Source organism: Bos mutus, chromosome 1 (genome assembly GCF_027580195.1).
Source record: "Bos mutus isolate GX-2022 chromosome 1, NWIPB_WYAK_1.1, whole genome shotgun sequence".
NCBI classification, from domain to species: Eukaryota; Metazoa; Chordata; class Mammalia; order Artiodactyla; family Bovidae; genus Bos; species Bos mutus.
The window spans coordinates 44,208,850-44,231,646 of NC_091617.1; the positions used below are offsets into that span (position 1 = coordinate 44,208,850).

General features: G+C 37.7%; 1 protein-coding gene across 30 annotated transcripts in view; it reads right to left on the reverse strand.

Moving 5' to 3' along the window:
* The window catches only part of ABI3BP (ABI family member 3 binding protein), a 301,574-nt gene that overhangs the window by 22,312 nt on the left and 256,465 nt on the right, over positions 1-22,797 (reverse strand). For all 30 annotated transcript variants that reach the window (XM_070368631.1, XM_070368610.1, XM_070368602.1 and 27 more), the window contains 3 exons: positions 22,679-22,747; positions 14,611-14,820; positions 8,576-8,684 (listed from right to left, as the gene is read on the reverse strand). In XM_070368631.1, the coding sequence (XP_070224732.1) occupies positions 8,576-8,684; positions 14,611-14,820; positions 22,679-22,747 (388 nt within the window). The remainder of the gene's footprint in view (positions 1-8,575; positions 8,685-14,610; positions 14,821-22,678; positions 22,748-22,797) is intronic.

Genomic DNA, 22,797 nt, shown 5'->3' on the forward strand with positions numbered 1-22,797 from the left:
AAGGTTTGTAAAGTGAAAATACAAGTACTGTATTTGTTGGAAAAAATCCATGTATAAGTGGACCTTCGCAGTTCAAAGTCATATTGTTCAAGGGTGACCTGTATGTACGTATGTGTATACACACACATACACACACACAGTGGACTATCATTCAGCCTTTAAAAATAAGTAAATCCTGTCATTTGCAACAACATGAATGAACCTGGAGGGCATTATGCTACGTGAAATAAGTCATGTGAGAAAGACAAGTCATGCATGGTATCACTTATATGTGGATCTTTAAGAAAAATGTCAGATTTATAGAAATAGAGTAGAAAAGTGACTGCAGAGTCTGGGGAAATAGATATTGGTAAAAGGGGTTCAAACTAGTTGTAAGATGAATAGGATCTGAGGATCAAAAATACAATGATAGTTGAAATACTGTATTGTATAATTTGTTTGCCAAAAGATTATAATTTAAATGTTTTTACCAGTTATAAAAAATAGTAAATATATGAGGTAATAGATATATTAACTAATTCAGGGGAATCCTTTCATAATGTATATGTATATCAAATCATCATGTTGTATACTTTAAATATCTCAAAATTTTATCAATTATAGTACCTTAAAAAAGTTGAAAAATGAACAAAATTATTGAAAATAGTTGCTTCTGGCAAATAGAATTTAGGAATAGGAATGAACTGCTTTGTAGTATTTGAGTTTTAAAACCAAGTACATCTGCTTCTGACAAAAATGAAAATTAAATTTGAAAAGGTGTTTCTAAGACCTGCTTCATCAGAATGAGTATCTAAGTGGAGTACAGTCTAGGTGACAGCTGCAGTCAAGCTTTTGGGCCTCATGGAAGGCAAGCCAAATGAATAACACCCCTGGCAGAAGCCATGTCCGATTTTTCCCAGACAGTTATGGATTCAAACAAAAACCATCTTCCCAGTTGCCCATCAGGAGGCAGCATGGCACTGTGGTGAATGTCATGAGTTCAGGGGCCAGAAGGACTTGGGCTCACAGCTGCACTAATGTGTAATCTTAAGGTAAGTAACTTAAACTCTCTGAGCCTCATATATAAAAATGAGCATCATGAAATTTGTGAGGATACTATTAAATACAGTAATTATAACTTTGCCTGGAAAATCCTATGGACGGAGGAGCCTGGTAGGCTGCAGTCCATGGGGTCGCTAAGAGTCAGGCATGACTGAGCGACTTCACTTTCACTTTTCACTTTCATGCATTGGAGAAGGAAATGGCAACCCACTCCAGTGTTCTTGCCTGGAGAATCCCAGGGACAGGGGAGCCTGGTGGGCTGCCTTCTATGGGGTCGCACAGAGTTGGACACGACTGAAGCGACTTAGCAGCAGCAGCAGCAAGTGTATAAAAGTATCTGTGAGTTTCTTAAGAGGCTTACATGAAATGATGCATGTAAATTTAAGGTACCATGCACATAGTAAGTCATTATAACTATTCTTTATTATTATATTTATATCCCTAAAGAATTTTTTTTAAAGGTGCTTCTACTCTTGGGGAATTTGAGAAACCCTACCATAGAACTCTCAAGGCAGAACTATGTCCACAAACTTGTGTTTGTAAAGGTGATAAGAAAGGCATCTGTGGTTTACAGGGAAAACTATCAGAAATGAGGAAGCTCCACCCTTTGGGATCTAGCCTGAGGCTAACCTCCAGGTCAGGTTAGGGCAGACACATCTTTCTGTCATCTCCCTGCCTTCTCTTCCTTTGCTCCTCTCTATAATGATCTCCCCCTATTTTTACCCATAACGTAGTGCTGAATTATAATTTTCACTGTTTGGTAAACTTAACAAAAGCTCTTAAACCTCAAGCAACCACTTTTTATTTAGAAAGGCCACCCGGTAGCTCTTTGCTGGTTTGAAATGTTTTGTTAGCTGATTTGACCCCTAGTGTCATTTTGAAATATCTGGGCCCCATTCAGGTTGGGTTTCAGTCAGAGGGAAAGAAAGGAAAGAGGGGGGTTAGAAAAAAAGAGTAAGGGCAATGGAATGGGGAAAGGGTGATCAAACCCACCAGTTCTTCAAGGACTGCAGGACTGGGGAAAGGATTTCTGGATACCTGCCAGGTACAGGCACTCTGCTGCCTGGGAATACAGCTCAGAAACAAAGGGCAGAGCTGCGGGGATACTGCGAGGATGAAATAAGCCTAAATCTGACAGAAGAGAGTGGAGCAGGTATCAGGGGTCATTAACCAGCTGCCCAGTAGGTCTTTAAGGACATTTCTTTGATCTTGCATTTCTGTAGGGGGACACACATTTCAGATCTGGGTTGCTCTCTAATACTGAAGTGTTGCTAAGAGTATCTTGCACCCCCTCCCTAGATACTATGGAATTTGAAGTGCAAAATAATAAAAATAATGCAGTGATGTGAAAAGAAGAATTGCTCTCTTTATAGACTAGTGGAGTTCCATGCTCTTTGCTGTTGCAAACCTGAGCAATCAACTCAATTTCTTTAATGAGGAAGCAATTATTCTTCTGCTGCTCAGACCTACAGTAAAAAAAAAAAAAAAAAAAAAAGCCTGATACTCTGGCAGCTTATTTTATTCCTTTCTATAAAGCTGATGAGAAGAGATACTGAAAAGTTAATACATACTGCAGAGACTAGAATTTCCCCAAAACCTGATGAATAAGGTCATAATGGCCATTCCACATGCCTGCTTTGTTCTATCAGATTTACAGTTTACAAGAAGTTGCTGCCTCTATTCCAGTTTATTTTTAATGCCAAGATTTAAGTCATATAACACAAACAACAGCCCCAAACTATCTTTGCTGTCAGCTACAGGAAACTTTGGTAGGTTTTAATCTTGGAGGAAGAGCTATTCTCCAGGATCCTCCCAAGCCACAGACGACAGTAGAAGTGCTTGAGCCAGTTAAGTAAACTTGATTTATCTTAATTACCAGACAGAGTGCATTTTCCATAGGAAATTGCTGGACCACATGTATGTCTGGCACACACAGAGAATTCTTCAGTTTCTTAGCCAAGCAGGGAGAGACATGGGCTTATACGAAGAGAAGACTGAGATACGAGGGCTCTGTAAGTGGAGAGTGATTGTGTGTAAATCCACATTCCCCAACTAGTTCATCAGGAAGAACTGGCCCATCAATGGATTACCAAAATGTGTGCTGAAAATAACTGTCTGAAAAGAAATTGCAGACCACAGACATAGATTCAAAGCAAAAATGGTTTATCAGGACAAACCTACTCACTGTAAGACAGACCCAGGTTTTGGTTTTATTTTCAGTTCCAGATTTCCCTTTTATTCTGTGATGGTTTCAGATAGCATTAAGATTATGTTATTTTAGATCTGGGAGAGACTTTAAGGTCAATTAGCCCACAGTTCTGGTCCCTTTAAGCAGTGGTGCAACACTTATTTTTTAAGTTACATACTTTATCATTTCTTCTGTTCATGAAACTAAACATAATCATAGTGGTCTTTGCAAACAAAGTAGTTGGCTACAGACAGGAGGACTCTTCTTAATACTTTCTTTTAGTTCAACAAGAGGCACACAATGAAGTTTCATGGGGAAAAAAATAAGGGGAAAATAAATATTGGAGAGTGGGCCAGTTGGGTACTGTTTCAGTGGACACTAACATCTCTACATTGTCTTTGTATGTTAGGGATGGAGGGTGAGAGAAGGGGATCCTCCAGAGAAAGAGCTGGAGTTGTGCTCCAGCTGTTCATCTCTGGTAACAGATCCCGTCATTTGACTTAAACATTTCTGGCTCCCCCCAAGCAGCCCCTCTGTCCTGTGTACATCTGTCAGCCCAGCTGCGAGCAGCCATCAGCAAGGCTGGGCCTGTCCTCACTGTGCTGCCTTGGGAACTGCAGCTGGTTCCCCAGGGCAGCCGAGCAGCTCTGCGCTCTAGAGACAGAGACACCTCAAGCCGGGTGAGCCGCTGAACTCTACCAGTGGTGGGATCGCTGCTGATGGATACAGTCGTAATGGCCATTCCACATGCCTGCTTTGTCCTATCAGATTTACAGTTTACAAGACTTTGCTACCTGTATTCCACTTTATTTTTAATGCCAAGATTGAAGTCTCTTACTGTGGGTTATTTTTCAAGCTTCTCCAGAGTAAATAACAACCTGGCTACATCATTAAAAACAGGCAGGAGAAGGTAGCATCGTTGACTATCTTTTTGGTTCTAAAAGAGTGTGTGAACTTTTAGAATTTTTAACCTCAAAGGCTCTGTAGATCTCTTTTCTCTGCCTTGATTATGCAGGTTAAATGTTCTACACCAACCTTTATCCCACCCATGTCATTGTTTAACAATTAGCCGGTAATTATGACCTGTTTTTAGAGCTCCTGTTTTCTAGTCAGGACAAATGATGGAAAAGGTGACTAAAAATCAATTCTTTACATGTGTCTCCTAGAATAGGAACAAAGCTATAGATATTCCTTCAGAAGGTATTATCTTCCAGCTTTTCAAATAGGGAATTCCAGAAGCTCATGGAGGAGTTTTAACAGCTATCATTCAGAGTTGGCCTATGTGGGGAATTTACTGTACATTTTGACTCAAAATTTTCCACAAGGGATGAAGTGTGATTACAGTCATTCTTTATAGCTAATAAAAACCACCTGCTAACTGCATCCTGTACATACTTCCTCTTTATTTTACAGGGTGTCTCTTATTTGCATTAATCTTGGGTCATGATTGGGGCAGAGAAGATACAGTGGTAAGGAACCTTGTCTTTACAATGTAAGATTTGTAACAAAAGAGCCAACAAGTCCAAATTGGGGAACTTGCAATTTTATTATGCCTGCTGTAGCCTCACTATCAGTACTAACTTTGAGGACTAGTATTTTACCTAAGTTGTGTGCATGGAGGTCACAGGGGTCCTCCTTAGAAGGCATATTGATGGTGGACAGGAGAGACAAGCAAGGTACACATGACAACAGTGGGAAAAAGGTGAGTGGTTGTATCTGAGTCTAAGGCAAACGCCAACAAGTAGCATGAGTCCTACAACAGTTGTAACTGGAAACTGGACATGAACCTCATGACTTGACAGGTCCTGTGATTCCAGAGTCTAATTCAGTTCAGCCCTAAGGCACTTTCCTGTTATGTCCCCATTTGACCAATTCGATCAGATGCCACAATGGTACTCACGCAAGAACTTAACGAAAAGTTATTTTCAGTTAGATGTGTTCTACCAACTACTCATTACAAGTAGCTTTAGTATCAAAATTGATTATTCTAAGTAAAGAAAAGTCAGAATGCAAGCTAAAATGAAAGTCAGAGCAAGTTACTCCCCAGTTACCATGCTTCAAGGTCTCCCCATCACTCAACCACATTCCCTGATCTGGCATAGAAAAGTGAAGGTGTTAAGTCACTCAGTCGTGTGCAACTCTTTGCGATCCCATGGACTGTAGCCTGCCAGGCTCCTCTGTCCACAGAATTCTCCAGGCAAAAATACTGGAGTGGGTTGCCATTCCCTTCTCCAGGGGATCTTCCAGATCCAGGGATTGAACCTGGGTCTCCCACATTCCAGGCAGATTCTTTACCATCTGAGCCAAGATCTGGCATGGAAGGCCCTCCCTAACTTGGCTTCTGCTTCTCTTTGCTTCCGCTTCTCTCCACTTTTTGTCCCTCACACTGGTGAAAACAGCCTGTTTTTCACCATGCACAACCACACCATTTCTGCCACTGTGCTGACACGTGCACTATTCTCTCTGACCTTCCTTTCTCTTACCACAGTCGCCTGACTGGCTCCTGCCTACTCATCACCCCTCAACCTAAGTGTCACCTTCTCCAGGAAGTTTTGTCTTTCCTTTGATTCCCCAGACTATGTGACATGCCACCCTTGGGCTCCCACTGTGCAGACTTCTACCTGAACTCTCACCACTCTGTGTACAATAATCGGTCACTAGCGGTCTGCCCCATTAGCCTGGAGCTCCTCAAAGACAGGCCGGATGTTTACTCCTGTTTGTAGGCACAATACCAAGCACAGGGCTGACCACGTCACTGGCACCAGGTAAATGTCAGCTGAATGCAGACGCAAACCTTTTACAAACAAGTTATGTTTCAAACGTCCCTGGCATAACTGTGTTCTACCTCTGATCATGAGCTAATAGGTGCACTGTGAAACCCGAGAACAGCCTGATTCAGAAACAGAACACAATGAACACTTAGAAACTGGATGCCCTTCAGTGCACCTTCTGTGTGCTACGTGGCTCACTTTTTTAAAGTGGAATAAAAAGCAAGTTCTGTAAGCCCAAGTCCACCTATTAAAAAGTCCAAATTAAATGACCTTTTACTGTTTCCTTAAAATGCATTATGGTAAAAATAGGCCTTCTCCCTGTTAATCTGGCTAAGGAAGCAGAACCAAATTCATCAAATGGGCTTTTACTGAGATACATGCTAATTTTGGCCAACACAGATGACACCACCCTTATGGCAGAAAGTGAAAAGGAACTAAAAAGCCTCTTGATGAAAGTGAAAGTGGAGAGTGAAAAAGTTGGCTTCAAGCTCAGCATCCAGAAAACGAAGATCATGGCATCCGGTCCCATCACTTCATGGGAAATAGATGGGGAAACAGTGGAAACAGTGTCAGACTTTATTTTTGGGGCTCCAAAATCACTGCAGATGGTGACTTGCAACCATGAAATTAAAAGACGCTTACTCCTTGGAAGGAAAGTTATGACCAACCTAGATAGCATATTCAAAAGCAGAGACATTACTTTGCCAACAAAGGTCTGTCTAGTCAAGGCTATGGTTTTTCCTGTGGTCATGTATGGATGTGAGAGTTGGACTGTGAAGAAGGCTGAATGCTGAAGAATCTATGCTTTTGAACTGTGGTGTTGGAGAAGACTCTTGAGAGTCCCTTGGATTGCAAGGAGATCCAACTAGTCCATTCTGAAGGAGATCAGCCCTGGGATTTCTTTGGAGGGAATGATGCCGAAGCTGAAACTCCAGTACTTTGGCCACCTCATGAGAAGAGTTGACTCATTGGAAAAGACTCTGATGCTGGGAGGGATTGGGGGCAGGAGGAGAAGGGGACGACAGAGGATGAGATGGCTGGATGGCATCACTGACTCGATGGACGTGAGTCTGAGTGAACTCCGGGAGTTGGTGATGGACAGGGAGGCCTGGCTTGCTGCGATTTGTGGGGTCGCAAAGAGTCGGACACGACTGAGCGATTGAACTGAACTGAACTGAATCTCTTTAAGAAAATTAACATTTGCAAAATTTTCCATATTATGAATCAAAACAGACAATTTTAAGGGAAAAAACCCCACACTTGTGGAAAGATGTTACTCTTGCAGTATAGGACTATGGTTTATATACAGCAGAGCATCTCTAATGAATTAGATGCTTCCTTTTCCCCTGAAAAGATCAGGAGTCTCCCTGCTGTCAGAGCCAAACAGGCTCTTGTGGTATCACACTAACACCCAGTTCAATTCAGTCAGATGACAATGAGAGATATGAGAAATAAAATATGACACACACACACAAAATCTCTGATGCTGAAGTTCCAGGTTTCACCTTCGCTGATCTTTTTCAACATAGAGGATCTTCATCAGGTTATGAAATATTCTTTCTTGAAAAACTCCTCAATCTGGAAAATTGATCTGTATTTGCCTGGTGCACTATAACTTAAGATGTCAGGATTTCTTTTTTGTTGTTGTTTTATACAGAAAGCAGGGACAATTTATCAAATGGTGTTTTGGAGTTTGAGGGAAGAAATTGATTTCCCACAGAGTGAAATTTAGTCCAGAAATGAATTTAGCACTTGGGCTTTATTAGGGCAGTACTTGGCTATATCCATTTGAGAGTTGGCTTGAGTAATACATTTAATGATTTAGCTGTGTAAAACAAACACAAGACCAAAACCCCCTTCCCTACTACATTTTTAGAAATGTCTAAGGCTCTTATTTTTCTTGCATCAATAAAATAAATTGATAAATTATTACATATTTTAGATTTAAAAAGGAATCACAAAACTATACAGCAAGATAAAGAACCTGTTATCAATGCGTAATAAGGGATGCCAAGAAAAGTTGTTATTGAACAATTAATATATGTCCATTTAAACAAAATCTATTCTCATTGGTCTATAATAAAAAGACCCCAAAGCAAAGGAATGCTGTGTCTAGTCTGTAACTATTTTAAGCATTAACTCTTACGAATGTTTACCTGCATTTGTCATGTGGCTTTTGTTTCCCTCCCCTCCTCTTCCAGCACACCAGCCAACTTTCTGTGCTTCAAATCTAGTTTATACCATCCACACTCCAGTTTTCTCTGGTCTGTAGACTTTTCCTCTGCTAAGCTTTGGTATTTGATATCAATATTTGATATTAATGGCCTTCTACCTCTCAGTGTCCCCAGCTCTAATGTTAACTTACAAGACCGACTTGTCAGTTCCTGTATCCCCACCAGTCAGTTGCATATTTGCAAACCATGACTCTAGGAGTCTCTAGTGCTGTGTACAGAAAGCCAAAGAATGAAAGGCAAACTAGACCCTCCCTTCGGATGGAGAAGGATGATGTCATTTCACTCCTTTGTTATGATTTTTACACTCTCAGAATTCACCTGTAATAGCACTGGTGGCTTACCTTGTGTCTGGTTTTAGGTTTTCTACTGTGGAGAAGGTTTGATTTGTTGTTTGAATGGACTTGTTCTTCCCACTGAATGACCCATTTTCTCTGGATATAACTTCATATTCTGAAAAGCAAGAAGGCCAACAGACACTTGTCTTTATGCTCTGGCAAACTGAATGTTCTTGAAGCTAACAGCCTAAAAAGTCACTCTCATAAAAGTGAGCAACTGAGATTGCAGACCTGAGACCTATTGATCATACACATTTGCAACTTCCAGATGGGAGATTATCAGTTGATGGTGAAGGTGCCAAAGCATTTGGGGAGTTGCTCATGGACCATTTTTGTTTTCTCTCTACCAGAGCAGGAAAGGCCTGGTAACTGTGTAAAGTGATGACACTCTTGGGGTAGCACTGTATATGGTAACCTATCATTTTGATATGTAAGTCAGATCAACTGCCATTGCTGGAAAATCCAGTGCAGTTTTGTAAGAAACATTCTATGAGGAGTGGTGCTTCAGCAGAAGCACATTTCCTGCTCATAGGGCTTTATAACATAGCTGAGAAATGGTCACTGATGACATGGTACTGCTGCAAGTAACAGTTAAAACCATAGCAGCAAATAACATTTAACCAAATAATGAACTATACTTTCCCAGAGTCCCTTATTTTGATTTTATTTTATTTTTAAACTTTACATAATTGTATTAGTTTTGCCAAATATCAAAATGAATCCGCCACAGGTATACATGTGTTCCCCATCCTGAACCCTCCTCCCTCCTCCCTCCCCATACCATCCCTCTGGGTCATCCCAGTGCACTAGCCCCAAGCATCCAGTATCGTGCATCGAACCTGGACTGGCAACTCGTTTCTTACATGATATTTTACATGTTTCAATGTCATTCTCCCAAATCTTCCCACCCTCTCCCTCTCCCACAGAGTCCATAAGACTGTTCTATACATCAGTGTCTCTTTTGCTGTCTCGTACACTGGGTTATTGTTACCATCTTTCTAAATTCCATATATATGCGTTAGTATACTGTATTGATGTTTTTCCTTCTGGCTTACTTCACTCTGTATAATAGGCTCCAGTTTCATCCACCTCATTAGAACTGATTCAAATGTATTCTATTTAATGGCTGAGTAATACTCCATTGTGTATATGTACCACAGCTTTCTTATCCATTCATCTGCTGATGGACATCTAGGTTGCTTCCATGTCCTGGCTATTATAAACAGTGCTGCGATGAACAGTGGGGTACACGTGTCTCTTTCCCTCCCAGAGTCCCTTATTTTGAACTACAGAATTACAAGATTTTCATACCTACTGCTTATGTAAGTTACATAAGTCTTGTACATACTGCTTATATATGCCCCCTTGATAATTATCCTTGAATTAAAACAAAACAAAATGAAACTTTATCTGTAAAGGCAGTAGAGAGATCTGTATAAATTTACCTAAAGGGTAGCTTTCTATGAACTTACAGGGCTAATCAAAAGAGAAAGACTTTCAGAATAAGAGAATATAATTTACTAATATGTTTTCCATGTTGTCAGTTGGGATTTAGTTTAATACATGTGATGAGATCACAAAGAGGATTACAAAAATCAAACAAAAACCAACAAACAACTACAAAAGCCCACTCAAAAACAGTTCTGTCAATATGAAGAAATACACAAGTGGTGGGCTTTGGGGAAAGTGGGAAGATTGTGAGTTACTGGGACTTAAACTGTTAGTGCTGAGACCAAAGGTAGGAGATAATATTGGAAATAAAGCTGAAATTATAGGATAACTCATGTAGACTTATAATCACCAATTTTAATTTGGGAAGGATCTTTAATGGTAAATTAAAAATATCCAAGATGTAGGACCACCTTTTCAGAATAATTTCCTATAACCATTTTAAATTAGACTAGAAGGCAATGGCCATTGTATCTGGACACATGAATGCAGCTTTTAAAAGACTAATGGCTGGTATATAGTATGTCTTCCTCAGACTCTCTGCTCTCAATCTTTGTCTCAGTTGACTTTTTATTCTAACAGAGCGTGGAAAGAGAGGGAGAGGGAGCATCCTGAATTCAGATATTCAAATTATACTTTTCCCTCAGCTATAAAGGGGCATTTACTAGAAAAAGAAGGGAGTAATTAGAATGGAAATAAAACAGATTTTTTTTTTAAAAGGGAAACTGCATGACTTAATGGAAAGAAACAGACCAAGCCACTTGCCTGGATCTCAGTCTCAGTTTTCCCATCTGTAAAATGTCCACAGTGTCTCTTCATAGTGTTACTTATAGGGATTAAAGCAGGAACATATGAAAAGTGCTTAATAGTATTTTGCTCAACAGGTGGTACCTATTATTATTGTCTTTTATTATTCTTTATTATCCCTGAGTTGTATCTTAGAACTTGAAAATTTGAAAGATTCCAGTTCAAAAGATTCAAGTGCTGATTAGTCATTGAACAAGCAGTTTATATGATATTCCAGTTGGTTCATCCATGAAAGCAGTCACCTTCAAAACACATCTTTGTTTGGGTCATTCCTAATGTTTAAATGTTAATTTAATATGATTTTAGTCCTGAAACTTTGGAGTTTTCAAAATGGATCTAGAAGTTCCCTTCATAATTAAAAAGGTATTTAGAATTTTTCCCAGAATTCTTGTTTTAGAATATATGTATCTTTCCTTTTTAATTTTTTAAAGTGATAATAGCTTTTTCATAAATGCACCAACATTCTAAAACTCTACCACCAACAACAAAAAAGTGTGTGTTCATATTTCTTATTTTAAGATAGGGGATTTAAAAAATAGTTTCTTTAAGAGTAAGGATATAAGAAAATCTACAAAGAACTGACACTGAATAGGTGGTCTCTTTTACCCCCCTCAGAGGGTTTTAACCCCCTTATGAGACAAGTCACTTAGAAGATAATCATTTATTATGAAGGTTGGGAACATCATAGTCTGGTCAGTGCAGCATGAAAATAATACTGGTGATACTACTGCTGCCAGTCCTACTGTTGCTGCTGCTGACAAATGTTAATTTAACAGCTTCTAATTTATGCTGCATGAATTCCCTGTTACGTTTTATGCTCACAACAAATTGATAACAATGGGAATTATTATTATTACAAATAAAAATCTAGAAGTTCAAAGAGGCTAATTATAGATTCAAGTTGCATTATCTAGAACATACCTGGTCTGGGATTTAAATCTATGTCCACATGCTCTTTACATATCACAAAATGACAAGTTATGACTAACTTAACTTTAAGTTGTCCAAGGATGTAGGCTATGGGCAATCTCTATGGTGTACCTATTTCTACTTTAGTGTACAAGGGTCATGGAGAAGCATCAGAATTTGGATGTATTTACTAGAGGTGAATACACGCCTATCAATTAGAAGAAAGATTACTGACAGAAGTCAACTAGGGAAATGAAGAATATGTTCCCTCTCTTTTGTTACCTTTCTTAATCCTTTCCTGAAAAACCATTTCTAATGATATGAGAATTAATCTCTGTCTTATCTGAACTACTGGTTTATAAAAGATTATATTTGAAGTCATGTGGTATTTAATAGAAAAAAATAGATCATCAGGGCATATGGTTCAATGTTTAAAACATTAAGTAAATAGTGACTAAATACTGACTTATTTCTATGTATAAAATATTATTATTATATATGTGGTCCTTATCCATGAAAATTGTTAGAAAGTGAAGAGGAACTAAAAAGCCTCTTAATAAAAGTGAAAGAGGAGAGTGAAAAAGTTGGCTTAAAGCTCAACATTCAGAAAACAAAGATCATGGCATGTGGTCCCATCACTTCATGGGAAATGGATGGGGAAACAGTGGAAACAGTGTCAGACTTTATTTTTGGGGCTCCAAAATCAATGCAGATGGTGATTGCAGCCATGAAATTAAAAGACTCTTACTCCTTGGAAGGAAAGCTATGTCCAACCTAGATAGCATATTCAAAAGCAGAGACATTACTTTGCCAACAAAGGTCCGTCTAGTCAAGGCTATGGTTTTTCCAGTGGTCATGTATGGATGTGAGAATTGGACTGTGAAGAAGGCTGAGCACCGAAGAATTGATGCTTTTGAACTGTGGTGTTGGAGAAGACTCTTGAGAGTCCCTTGGACTTAGATCCAACCAGTCCATTCTAAAGGAGATCAGCCCTGGGATTTCTTTGGAAGGAATGATGCTGAAGCTGAAACTCCAGTACTTTGGCCACCTCATGAGAAGAGTTGATTCATTAGAAAAGACTCTGATGCTGGGAGGGATTGGGGGCAGGAGGAGAAGGGGACGACAGAGGATGAGATGGCTGGATGGCATCACTGACTCGATGGACGTGAGTCTGAGTGAACTCCGGGAGTTGGTGATGGACAGGGAGGCCTGGCGTGCTGTGATTCATGGGGTCTCAAAGAGTCGGACACGACTAAGTGAACTGAAGCCTAGTATCTAGTGAAAGATCTCAACAGCTCATTAACATTTAATAATAATAATAATGTCAAAACTAATTGGTTAAAGTATATCCTATTTATGATACTTTGAGATTACAGATTTATATAATTTTAAAAAGCTATCATTTATATCATGATAAAAGGAAAATACAGAAAGGAAAATCCTGCTGTCTTCAAAAGCTAAATCATACCCAAGTGAATGTGTATTAGATTATTAGACATATTAGATTAACCAATGCCAATTCGATGTTCTATATCTTTAAGGGAAATGAAATTTTTATAAATTGTTTGGTCTTGTAAGAACTAAGTCTCAGCACTGCATATGGATTGAGAATTTTAAACCTTTTAATACATGTAAATAATCAATACTTACAAATTGATTGATTTTTAGATATTGGGATGATAGTACCTGCTGGCATAATCCCAAGCAAAGAAGACTAGTCAAAACTGCATGAGAAAGGAAATTCACAAAATATGTTTTGTGTTTTTTTTTTTTAAAGGCCAATTAAGCAAAGACAAGCTGCTGAATTTGAGCAAACTCTGGGAGATAGTGAAGGACAGGGAAGCCTGGTGTGCTGTAGTCCACCGGGTCGCAAAGAGCTGGGCATGACTTAGCAACCGAATAACAACAAGCCGCTTACACTGGAAGCTGCCCAGACTAAATGGTTTTGTCTAAGGAGAAATAGCTGCTGTTTTCTCCTTTATTCAAAGAAAACTTTCTGACAGCTCCTGAATCTCCCCACTCCTCACCTTACCCTGTGTACTGCTCTCTCCTCCCTCTGACAGCCTCTCATGGGCCCCTCTGTTCCATCTGCCCACCTTGGGCATGTGGAAGCAGGACACGCATGTACTCATATTATTTGCTTCATCCTCTAGCTGATTTGGGTGGTTAGTCATCCCACCCTCCCCTCTTCTCTCTAGTCTGACTCTCTTATTCACTAAGGAAAATTAAAATCCCACATAACAAATCAAAGAGTGACTCAGAGTTTCTTATTTTTCAGTATCATTTTTATGAGGAGTAGCAGAATCAAAATTCCCTAAGATGGGGGGAAAACTGACCAGGAATAGAATTTTTAAAAACCATACCTGTGGCTGATTCATGCTGATATACGGCAGAAATCAACACAACATTGTAAAGCCATTATCTTCCAATTAAAAATAAATTTAAAGTAAAAAAAATTCTCATAAAATGACTGAAATAATAATGTTTAGCCTGCTTCAAAGTTCTAGATCAATCTAGAAATTGGGATAGTGAAAGGAAAATTGGTTTAAATACTATTAGCAGTGGCAACTTCTCATATATTATTTGTAATTTTCTGGTAATGGAAAGATGAGATATACCTTCAAAGAAAGAAGATATATAACTTAAGAGATCTGCTAGGTTAACAGAGAGACCATAACCAGGAAAAAGATGATCTTTCCCATCTTATGACACTTTTGAAAATCATCTGCCACAGAGACAGCAGAACTCTGCAGGGACTTGCTGTTCCTGAGATACATCACCCAGGGTCACAGTCTGACTTGAGGTACCACATTCCCCAAAGCATCATCTTATCAATGCTTCCCACCGTAGCAATAGTCCACATGCCATGCTCTCACCAGTGACAGTGTCATTGAGTGGCTTATCCCAGTCCAAGATGACAAAGGAGGGACACCCTTCCACAGTGACCACAGTGAGGTTGGTAGGTGGGTTCTGCGGTGGACTGGTGGCGTTCCCCTCTGTGGCCTCCTCTTTGGGGAATCTCTTGACAGAGTCGGTGATGGAGCAGGGGCTGTTGTCAGGCTTTTGGATATACCGCACGTGAGGACCTAAGAGAGAGAGGACATTGAGCATTTGGTTTTTTTGAGCTTGTAAAAAAGGTGGAGGAGAAGTCATAAGTAAAACAATCTGTTTGAGGATATTTGATTGAATACTATAAGCAGTTGGATGAAAGCAGTGATGTGGATGGTTTGAATTTGTGAAAATCCAGAATCCTGTCTTTGGGATACATGATATGGATGATACTATTGATTTAATTTTATAAATAGGTTTATCTTATGCTAATATCCAAAAGTAATTTGGTTTAAACTGCATAATTTATGGGGTACTGGAAAGAGTAGTCAAAAGGATCTTGGTTCAGTAGTGGGAAATGATTTGCCTTATACTAAAATATAGTTCTGTTCCTACCAATAAACCTTAAAAGCCAGGCTCAGAAAGATCAAGTGGTTTTAAGTTATTTAATTGCACCCCAGAATAAAATCCAACAATATATTAAGAATAACAAACATAAACAGCACCCAACAGGCTTCCCTTGTAGTTCAGTTGGTAAAGAATCTGTCTACAATGCAGGAGACCTGGGTTCGATTCCTGGGTTTGATTCCTGGGTTGGGAAGATCCCCTGGAGAAGGAAATGGCAATCCACTCCAGTATTCTTGCCTGGAAAATCCCATGGACAGAGGAGCCTGGCGGGCTACAGTCCATGGGGTCACAAGAGTCGGACATGACTTAGTGACTAAACCACCAACATAGCACCCAACTGGATAAATTCCTTACAGGAAGATATTACCCATAATGAGAAAAATAAATCATTTGGAGTCAAACTGGAACTTGCATAGATGTTAGAATCATCAGACAAGGATAATAAAACAGCTATTATCTCTATAATCCACATGGTCAAAAAGTTAAGAAATGGAAGATATAAAAAAAGACCCAAATTAAATTTCTGGAGATCTTCAAAGAGAGCAGAGAAGAAAAGACATGTTAGGACAACAAAGAAGGATCGTGGCAGATTTCTCATCATAAAGAAAGCAAGTGAGAAGGCAACAGAGAGATGTCCTATATATTAAAGAACAAAAACCAAAACAACAACAAAAACTTATCATCTAGAATTCTATAGTGAAAATATCTTAAAAAAAACAAGCAAAATATTTTTTAGACAAACAAAAGCTGAAAGAATTCATGACTAGCACACCCAACCTATAAGGAAGATTCACGGAAGTTCTCTAGACAGAAGGAAAATGATGCCAGATGGAAATATGGCTGCACACAAAGGAATGATGAGCACTGGAAATGGTACCTATATAGGTAAATATACATAATATTTATCTTATTATTTAATTCTCTCTGAAAGATAGCTTGTTTAACAAAAATAATTACAATTTAGTGTGGTCTATATAACATGCAAAAGTAAAGTAATAGCCCAATAGCCAGGAAAGAAAAGCTGCTATACTAATGTAAAATTCTTATACTTCACATTCAACTGTTTATGAAGTTGTGGAATATCACTGGAAGGTAGACTGTGAAGTTAAGGACACATTCTATGAACCCCAAATTATTCACTAAAATAACAAAACAAAGTTATAGCTAAGAGGACAACAAAAAAGGTAAAATGGAATCGTAAAAATATTCAGTCCAAAAGAAGGCCGAAAAAGAAGTGGGGAAAAAAGAATAGATGGAACAAATGAAAAACAATAGCAAGATGATAATAGATTTAAACCTAACCATATCATCAAAGAATATTACCATAAACAAAAAAGGTCACTTTATAATGATAAAGAATCAATTCATTAGTTTATTACAATCCTAAGTAATTGAGGTCTATACCTGAATACAGACCTTTAGTATACATGGAGCAAAAAAAAAAAAAAAAAAAAAGTGACAGAAGAAGAAAGTATAAATAAATGTACAGTTAGAGCTAGAGATTTTGGTATTCTTTCATTAACTGATAGAACAAGTTGATAGAAAATCACAAAGGATATAAAAGAATTGCACAATATAACCAAGCAAATTGACTTAATTGACATTTTTATAGAACACTTGTTATGGACTGAATTATGTTTTCCTAAAATTCCTATGTTGAAGATTTAACTTCCAATATGAGAAATCAAACCTGATAATACCTTGAAATAAGGCTTCTGGACTCTAGAACTGAGAAAGAATAAATTTTGGTTGTTTAAGCCAAAGTCTATAGTATTTTGTTTTGGCAGCCCTAGCAAACTAATACAATATTCCACTTAAGACTAGGAAGATACACATTCTTTTTAAGTATACACAAAACATACACACCAAGATATACTATATTCTGGGCCAGAAAAATGTCTCAATAAATTTAAAATGACTCAGGAAATACAGAGTATATCACAACAATGTAGTTATTAATAAAAATCAGTAACAGAATGATCTCTTGAAAATCTTGAAATATTTGGAAATTAAGTAACCTACTTCTAATAAGCCAAAGAAGAAACCAAAAGGAAATTTAATAGTATTTTGAATAGGGTAAAACTGAATACACAGTATATCAAACATTTTTAGATGGTGCTTAAATAATACCTAGGGAAAATGTTGTAGCACTGAATTTCATATTTAAAAAGAAGAGAGGTCTCAAACCATCTTGAACCTTAAGAAATTAGAAGAGCAAATTGAACTCAAATTAAGCAGAAAAAGGAAGTAATAAAGATCAAAGTAAAAATAAATGAAATGGAAAACACAAAAATAATACACAAAATAAATGAAACCCAAATTGAACTTTTAGGAAGATCAAAAGAACTGATAAACCTATGGTGTGGCTGATTAGGTGAAAGAGAAAAAAGGCACATATAATCAATAACAGGAAAGAGAGAGATGACATCATTACAGATTATGCAGATATCAAAATAAAAGAAAATGAAATACATTTGACAACTTAGATGATATAGACCAATAACTTGAAAGACAAACATTATGAAAGCTCACTATGGAAGAAAGCATACTGAATAGTCCTATACCTATTAAAGAAAAGAAAAAAAGAAAAGAAAGTGAAGTCGCTCAGTTGTGTCCGACTCCTTGCGACCCCATGGACTGTAGCCTACTAGGCTCCTCCATCCATGGGATTTTCCAGGCAAGAGTACTGGCGTGGGTTGCCATTTCCTTCTCCAATTATAATGAATTACAAGTAAAACACTTCTCACAAAGAGAATGTGAGGCTCAGATAACTTTACTGGTGAATACTGCCAAATATTTAGGGAAGAAGCAATACTAATTCTAAACCCTTTCAGAAAATTGAAAAATTCAGTATTATTTTGACACTAAAACTTGACTAGATTTTACAAGAAAAGAAAATAACAGCCCAATATCCCTCACTGAATACAATTCTAAACAAAATTTTAGGGAATTAAATCAACAATATATTTAAATGAGAATACACTATAACCAAGGGGAATTTGTCCCTGGAATGCAAAGTTAATCTACAATTCAAGAACAATTACTTTATCATATTAACACACTAAAAGAAAAGAAAAACCTTATAATTATCTCAATAAAGCCAGAAAAATCATTAGACATAATCTAGCATTCATTTCTGATAACAATTCTCACTGGAGCAGGAATAGAAGAGAACTTTCTCAACTCAATAAGGATATCTATAAAAAAAAAAAAACCACAGGTAACAACACACTTAATGGTGAAAGATTAAATGGTTTTTTCTATAAGATAAGGAATAAGAAAAAGATATCAATCCTCACTTTCAATTCAGTGTTTTTCTGGAGGTGCTAGCCAGTATGGAAAAGCAAGAAAAAAGGTACTCAAGTTGGAAAGGAGGAAGGAAAATCTTCCTCTTAGATGACATAGTTCTGTATATAGGAAACCCAGCATATCTACAAAAAAAATCTACAGAGCTTTGCAAGACTGTAGAATATAAAATCACTGTACAAAAAAATCAGTTGTTTTTCTACATATTAGCAATGAACAATAGGAAACTGAAACTTAAAATGCTACTTTTATGTTTTATTTCACTGAAACTAAAAATCATTGGTGAGAGAAATGAATAATACCTAAGTAAATGGTGAGATATACCATGTTCATAGGTAGGAGGACAATAATGTTCAGCTGTCAGTGCTTTCTAATTGACTTGCAGATTCAATGAAATTCTAATAAAAATATGAGCTGGCTATTTTTCTTTAGACATTGATAAATTCATCCTAAGATTTAGCTAGGAATACAAAAGGACCTAGAGCCACCAAAACAACTTTAGAGAAATAAAAACAATGTTGGAGAACTAACACAACCCAATTGCAGCACTTATCATAAAACCACAGTGATCCAGACACTGTGGTATTGATGGAAAGGTAGCTAATAGATCAATGGAACAACTAGAGAACACCTAAATAGTTCCATGTATATATGGACAATTGGTTTTTGACAAAGGTACAAATTAAATTCAGTGGAGGAACAATAATTTTTCAACAAACATGGTGGAACAGTTTGATATCCTTAAGAAAATAAACTTGCATTCATATCTTATATAATATACACAATTTGACTCAAAATGGATCATAGACTTAAATTTAAAAGTAGAAACCTTCTACAAGGAAACAGGAGAACTTTCTAGAAGGAAACGGAGGAGCTCTTTGTGATCTCTGATTAGTCAATGATTTCTTAAATGTAACACCAAAGATGCAATCTAAAAAAACCAAATCAATAAACCAAGCTTCATTAAAATTAAAAAAGAAGCCACATAGGGAGAAAATGTTTGTGAAATATGTACCTGAAAAAGATCTTCAACCGGAAAATATAAAGACTCTTAAAACTCAACAATAAGAAAATAAGCAACACAATAAAAATATAGAAAAAATTTAAAGAGACATATCAAAAAGGATATACAGATGGCAAATAAGGACATGAAAAGATGTTCAGCACCCTTAGTCATTAGGGATATGCAAAATAAAATCACAGATACTACTACATACTTTTTTAAAGGGTTTAAATTAAAAAGGCTAACCATACTAAGTGTTAGAAAAGATGTGGAGGAACTGGAACCCTCATACACTGCTGACAGAAAGGCAAAACAATACAACTGCTGTGAAAAATAGTTTGGCAGTTCCTTAAAACGTTAAATATACACTTACATATGATCTAGCCATTCCCCTTATAGCAATTTGTCCAAAAAGAATGAAAGCATATGTCTACACAAGACTTGTACATGAATGGTCACAGAATAGCATACTTTACTGGTAATGTAAAAATGCTGGAAACAACCCAAATGTCATGAAGTTTTAATAAATTATTATATATCTATGCAATGGAATACTCATAAGCAATAAAATGGAATAGTCTGTTGATACATATACCAACATGGATGCATCACCAAATAGTTATGATAAGTAAAAGAAATCAGAAAGGAAGTTCATAATATATTATTTTCTATTATGTGAAACTCCAAAAATGCATATTAGTCTATAAAGATGATGCAGTTAAAGTGCTGCACACAATATGACAGCAAATCTGGAAAACTCAGCAGTGGCCACAGGACTGGAAAAGGTCAGTTTTCATTTCAATCCCAAAGAAAGGCAATGCTGAGGAATTTTCACACTAGCATACAACTGTGCTCATTTCACATGCTAGCAAGGTAATGCTCAAAATCCTCCAAACTAGATTTCAACAGGTGAACCAAGAACTTCCAGATGTATAAGTTGGGTTTAGAAAAGGAAGAGGAACCAGTGACCAAATTGCCATCTTCTGTTATATCACAGAAAAAGCAAGAAAATTCTAGAAAAATATCTACTTCTGCTTCATTGACCACTGAAGCCTTTGACTGTGTGGATCACAACAAACTGTGGAAAATTCTGAAAGAGATGGGAATACTAAACAACCTTACCTGCCTCCTGAGAAATATGTATGCAGGGTCAAGAAGCAACAGTTAGAACTGGACATGGAACAATGGAATGGTTCAAAATTGGGAAAACAGTACATCAAGGCCATATATTGTCCTCTGTTATTTAACTCATATGCAGAGTACATTATGGGAAATGTCAGGCTGGATGAGTCACAAGCTGGGATCAAGATTGCTGGAAGAAATATCAACAACCTCAGATATGCAGATGATACCACTCTAATGGCAAAAAGCGAAGAGGAACTAAAGAACCTCTTGATGAACGTGAAAGACAAGAGTGAAAAAGCTGGCTTAAAATTCAACATTCAAAAAACTAAGATCATGACTTTGGACCCACCACTTCATGGCAAATAGATGGGGGAAAAGTGGAAACAGTGACAGAATTTCTTTTCTTGGGCTCCAAAATCACTGCAGACAGTGATTAAAGCCATGACATTAATAGATGCTTGCTTCTTGGAAGAAAAGTTATGACAAACCTAGACAGCATATTAAAAAGCAGAGACATTACTTTGCTGACAAAGATCCATCTAGTTAAAGCTATGTTTTTTTCAGTAATCATGTATGGATGTGAGAGTTGGCTATAAAGAAGGCTGAGTGCCAAAGAATTGATGCTTTCAAATTTACGGTGCTGGAGAAGAATTTTGAGAGTCCCTTGGACAGTAAGGAGATCAAATGAGTCAATCCCAAAGGAAATCAACCCTGAATATTCATTGGCAGGGCTGATGCTGAAGCTCCAATATTTTGATCACCTGATGTGAAGGGACAACTCACTGGAAAATATCCTGATGCTGGGAAAGATTGAGGGCAGGAGGAGAAGGGGACGACAGAGGATGAGATGGTTGGTTGGCATCACTGACTCGATGGATATGAGTTTGAGCAAATTCCAGGAGATAGTGAAGGGCAGGGAAGCCTGGCACACTGTAATCCATGGGGTTGCAAAGAGCTGGACATGAGTTGGTGACTGAAAAACAACAGCAACAATCTATAATATAGTTACCTTGAGACTAGAGGTTAGGTGGGAGAAGTGAAGAGGAGGGATTATAAAGGTACATGATGAAACTTTTTGAGGTGTTGCATGTACTTATTATCTTGATTATGACGATGGTTACATGAATATATACATATATTAAAATTTATTAAATTTTATAGTTCAGAAAAACAGATCACAAAAGGAAACACTGGTCTATATCATATAATATCTTTTACTTTGGTAGATTAGATTACTGTTCAAAAATATTCTCTATATTCATGGAAAGCGTATATTTCCCCTATCTTCAATTTGAACTTAGCTCTGTGACTTTCTTTTGCCATTGAATATTGGCAGGTATAACACAAGGAGGTTGAAATGTTGTTGTATATCTGGACTCCTTCTCTCTTTACTTTGTATCATTAGGAGAACGGCTTCTTCTGGGTCACTGTTAGTCTTTCATCTTGGGTACCAAAATGAACAGATGTGGAGCAGACCTTAGGCTAACCTTAAGAGACCCAGCTGTACCTGCTTCTAGAAACAGAATCACCCAGCTAAGCACATCCTAAATCAGCTGACCTCCATGTGACTTGTAGACATATGAGAAATAAATCCTTTTTAGGGTATGCTACTAGGCTTCCCTGATGGCTTAGTGGTAAAGAATCTGCCTGCCAATGTAGGGGACACAGGTTCAAATCCTGATCCAGGAAGATACCACATGCCACGGGGCAACTAAGCTCATGCACCACGCCTACTGAGCCCGTGCTCTAGAGCCCGGGAGCCACAACCACGGAAGCCTGTGTGCCTTTAGAGCCCACGGTCTGCAACAAGTGAAGCCACTGCCATGAGAAGCTCTCTCACTGCAACTAGAGAGTAGCCTCTGCTTGCCGCAACTAGAGAAAAGCTCGTGCAGCAAAGAATACCCAACACAGCCAAAAATAAATAGGTAAAAAAAAAAACATTAAAAAAAGAATATGCCACTAAGATTTTGTAGTTACTACACAGCAACAGTTGACTAATATACCCAACAAAGATAGCTTTCTTAAAAGTAAGATCTGTAGCCGATCAAACGTACCTTTGAATCTGGGCTTCCCAAGAGGATCAGTTTCTCTTGTTGGACTTGAGCTAAAGTCAGTGATGTTATCTGAGGATGGATGATACAATGAAAAAGTAGTAAAGGCTATAAATATTTAT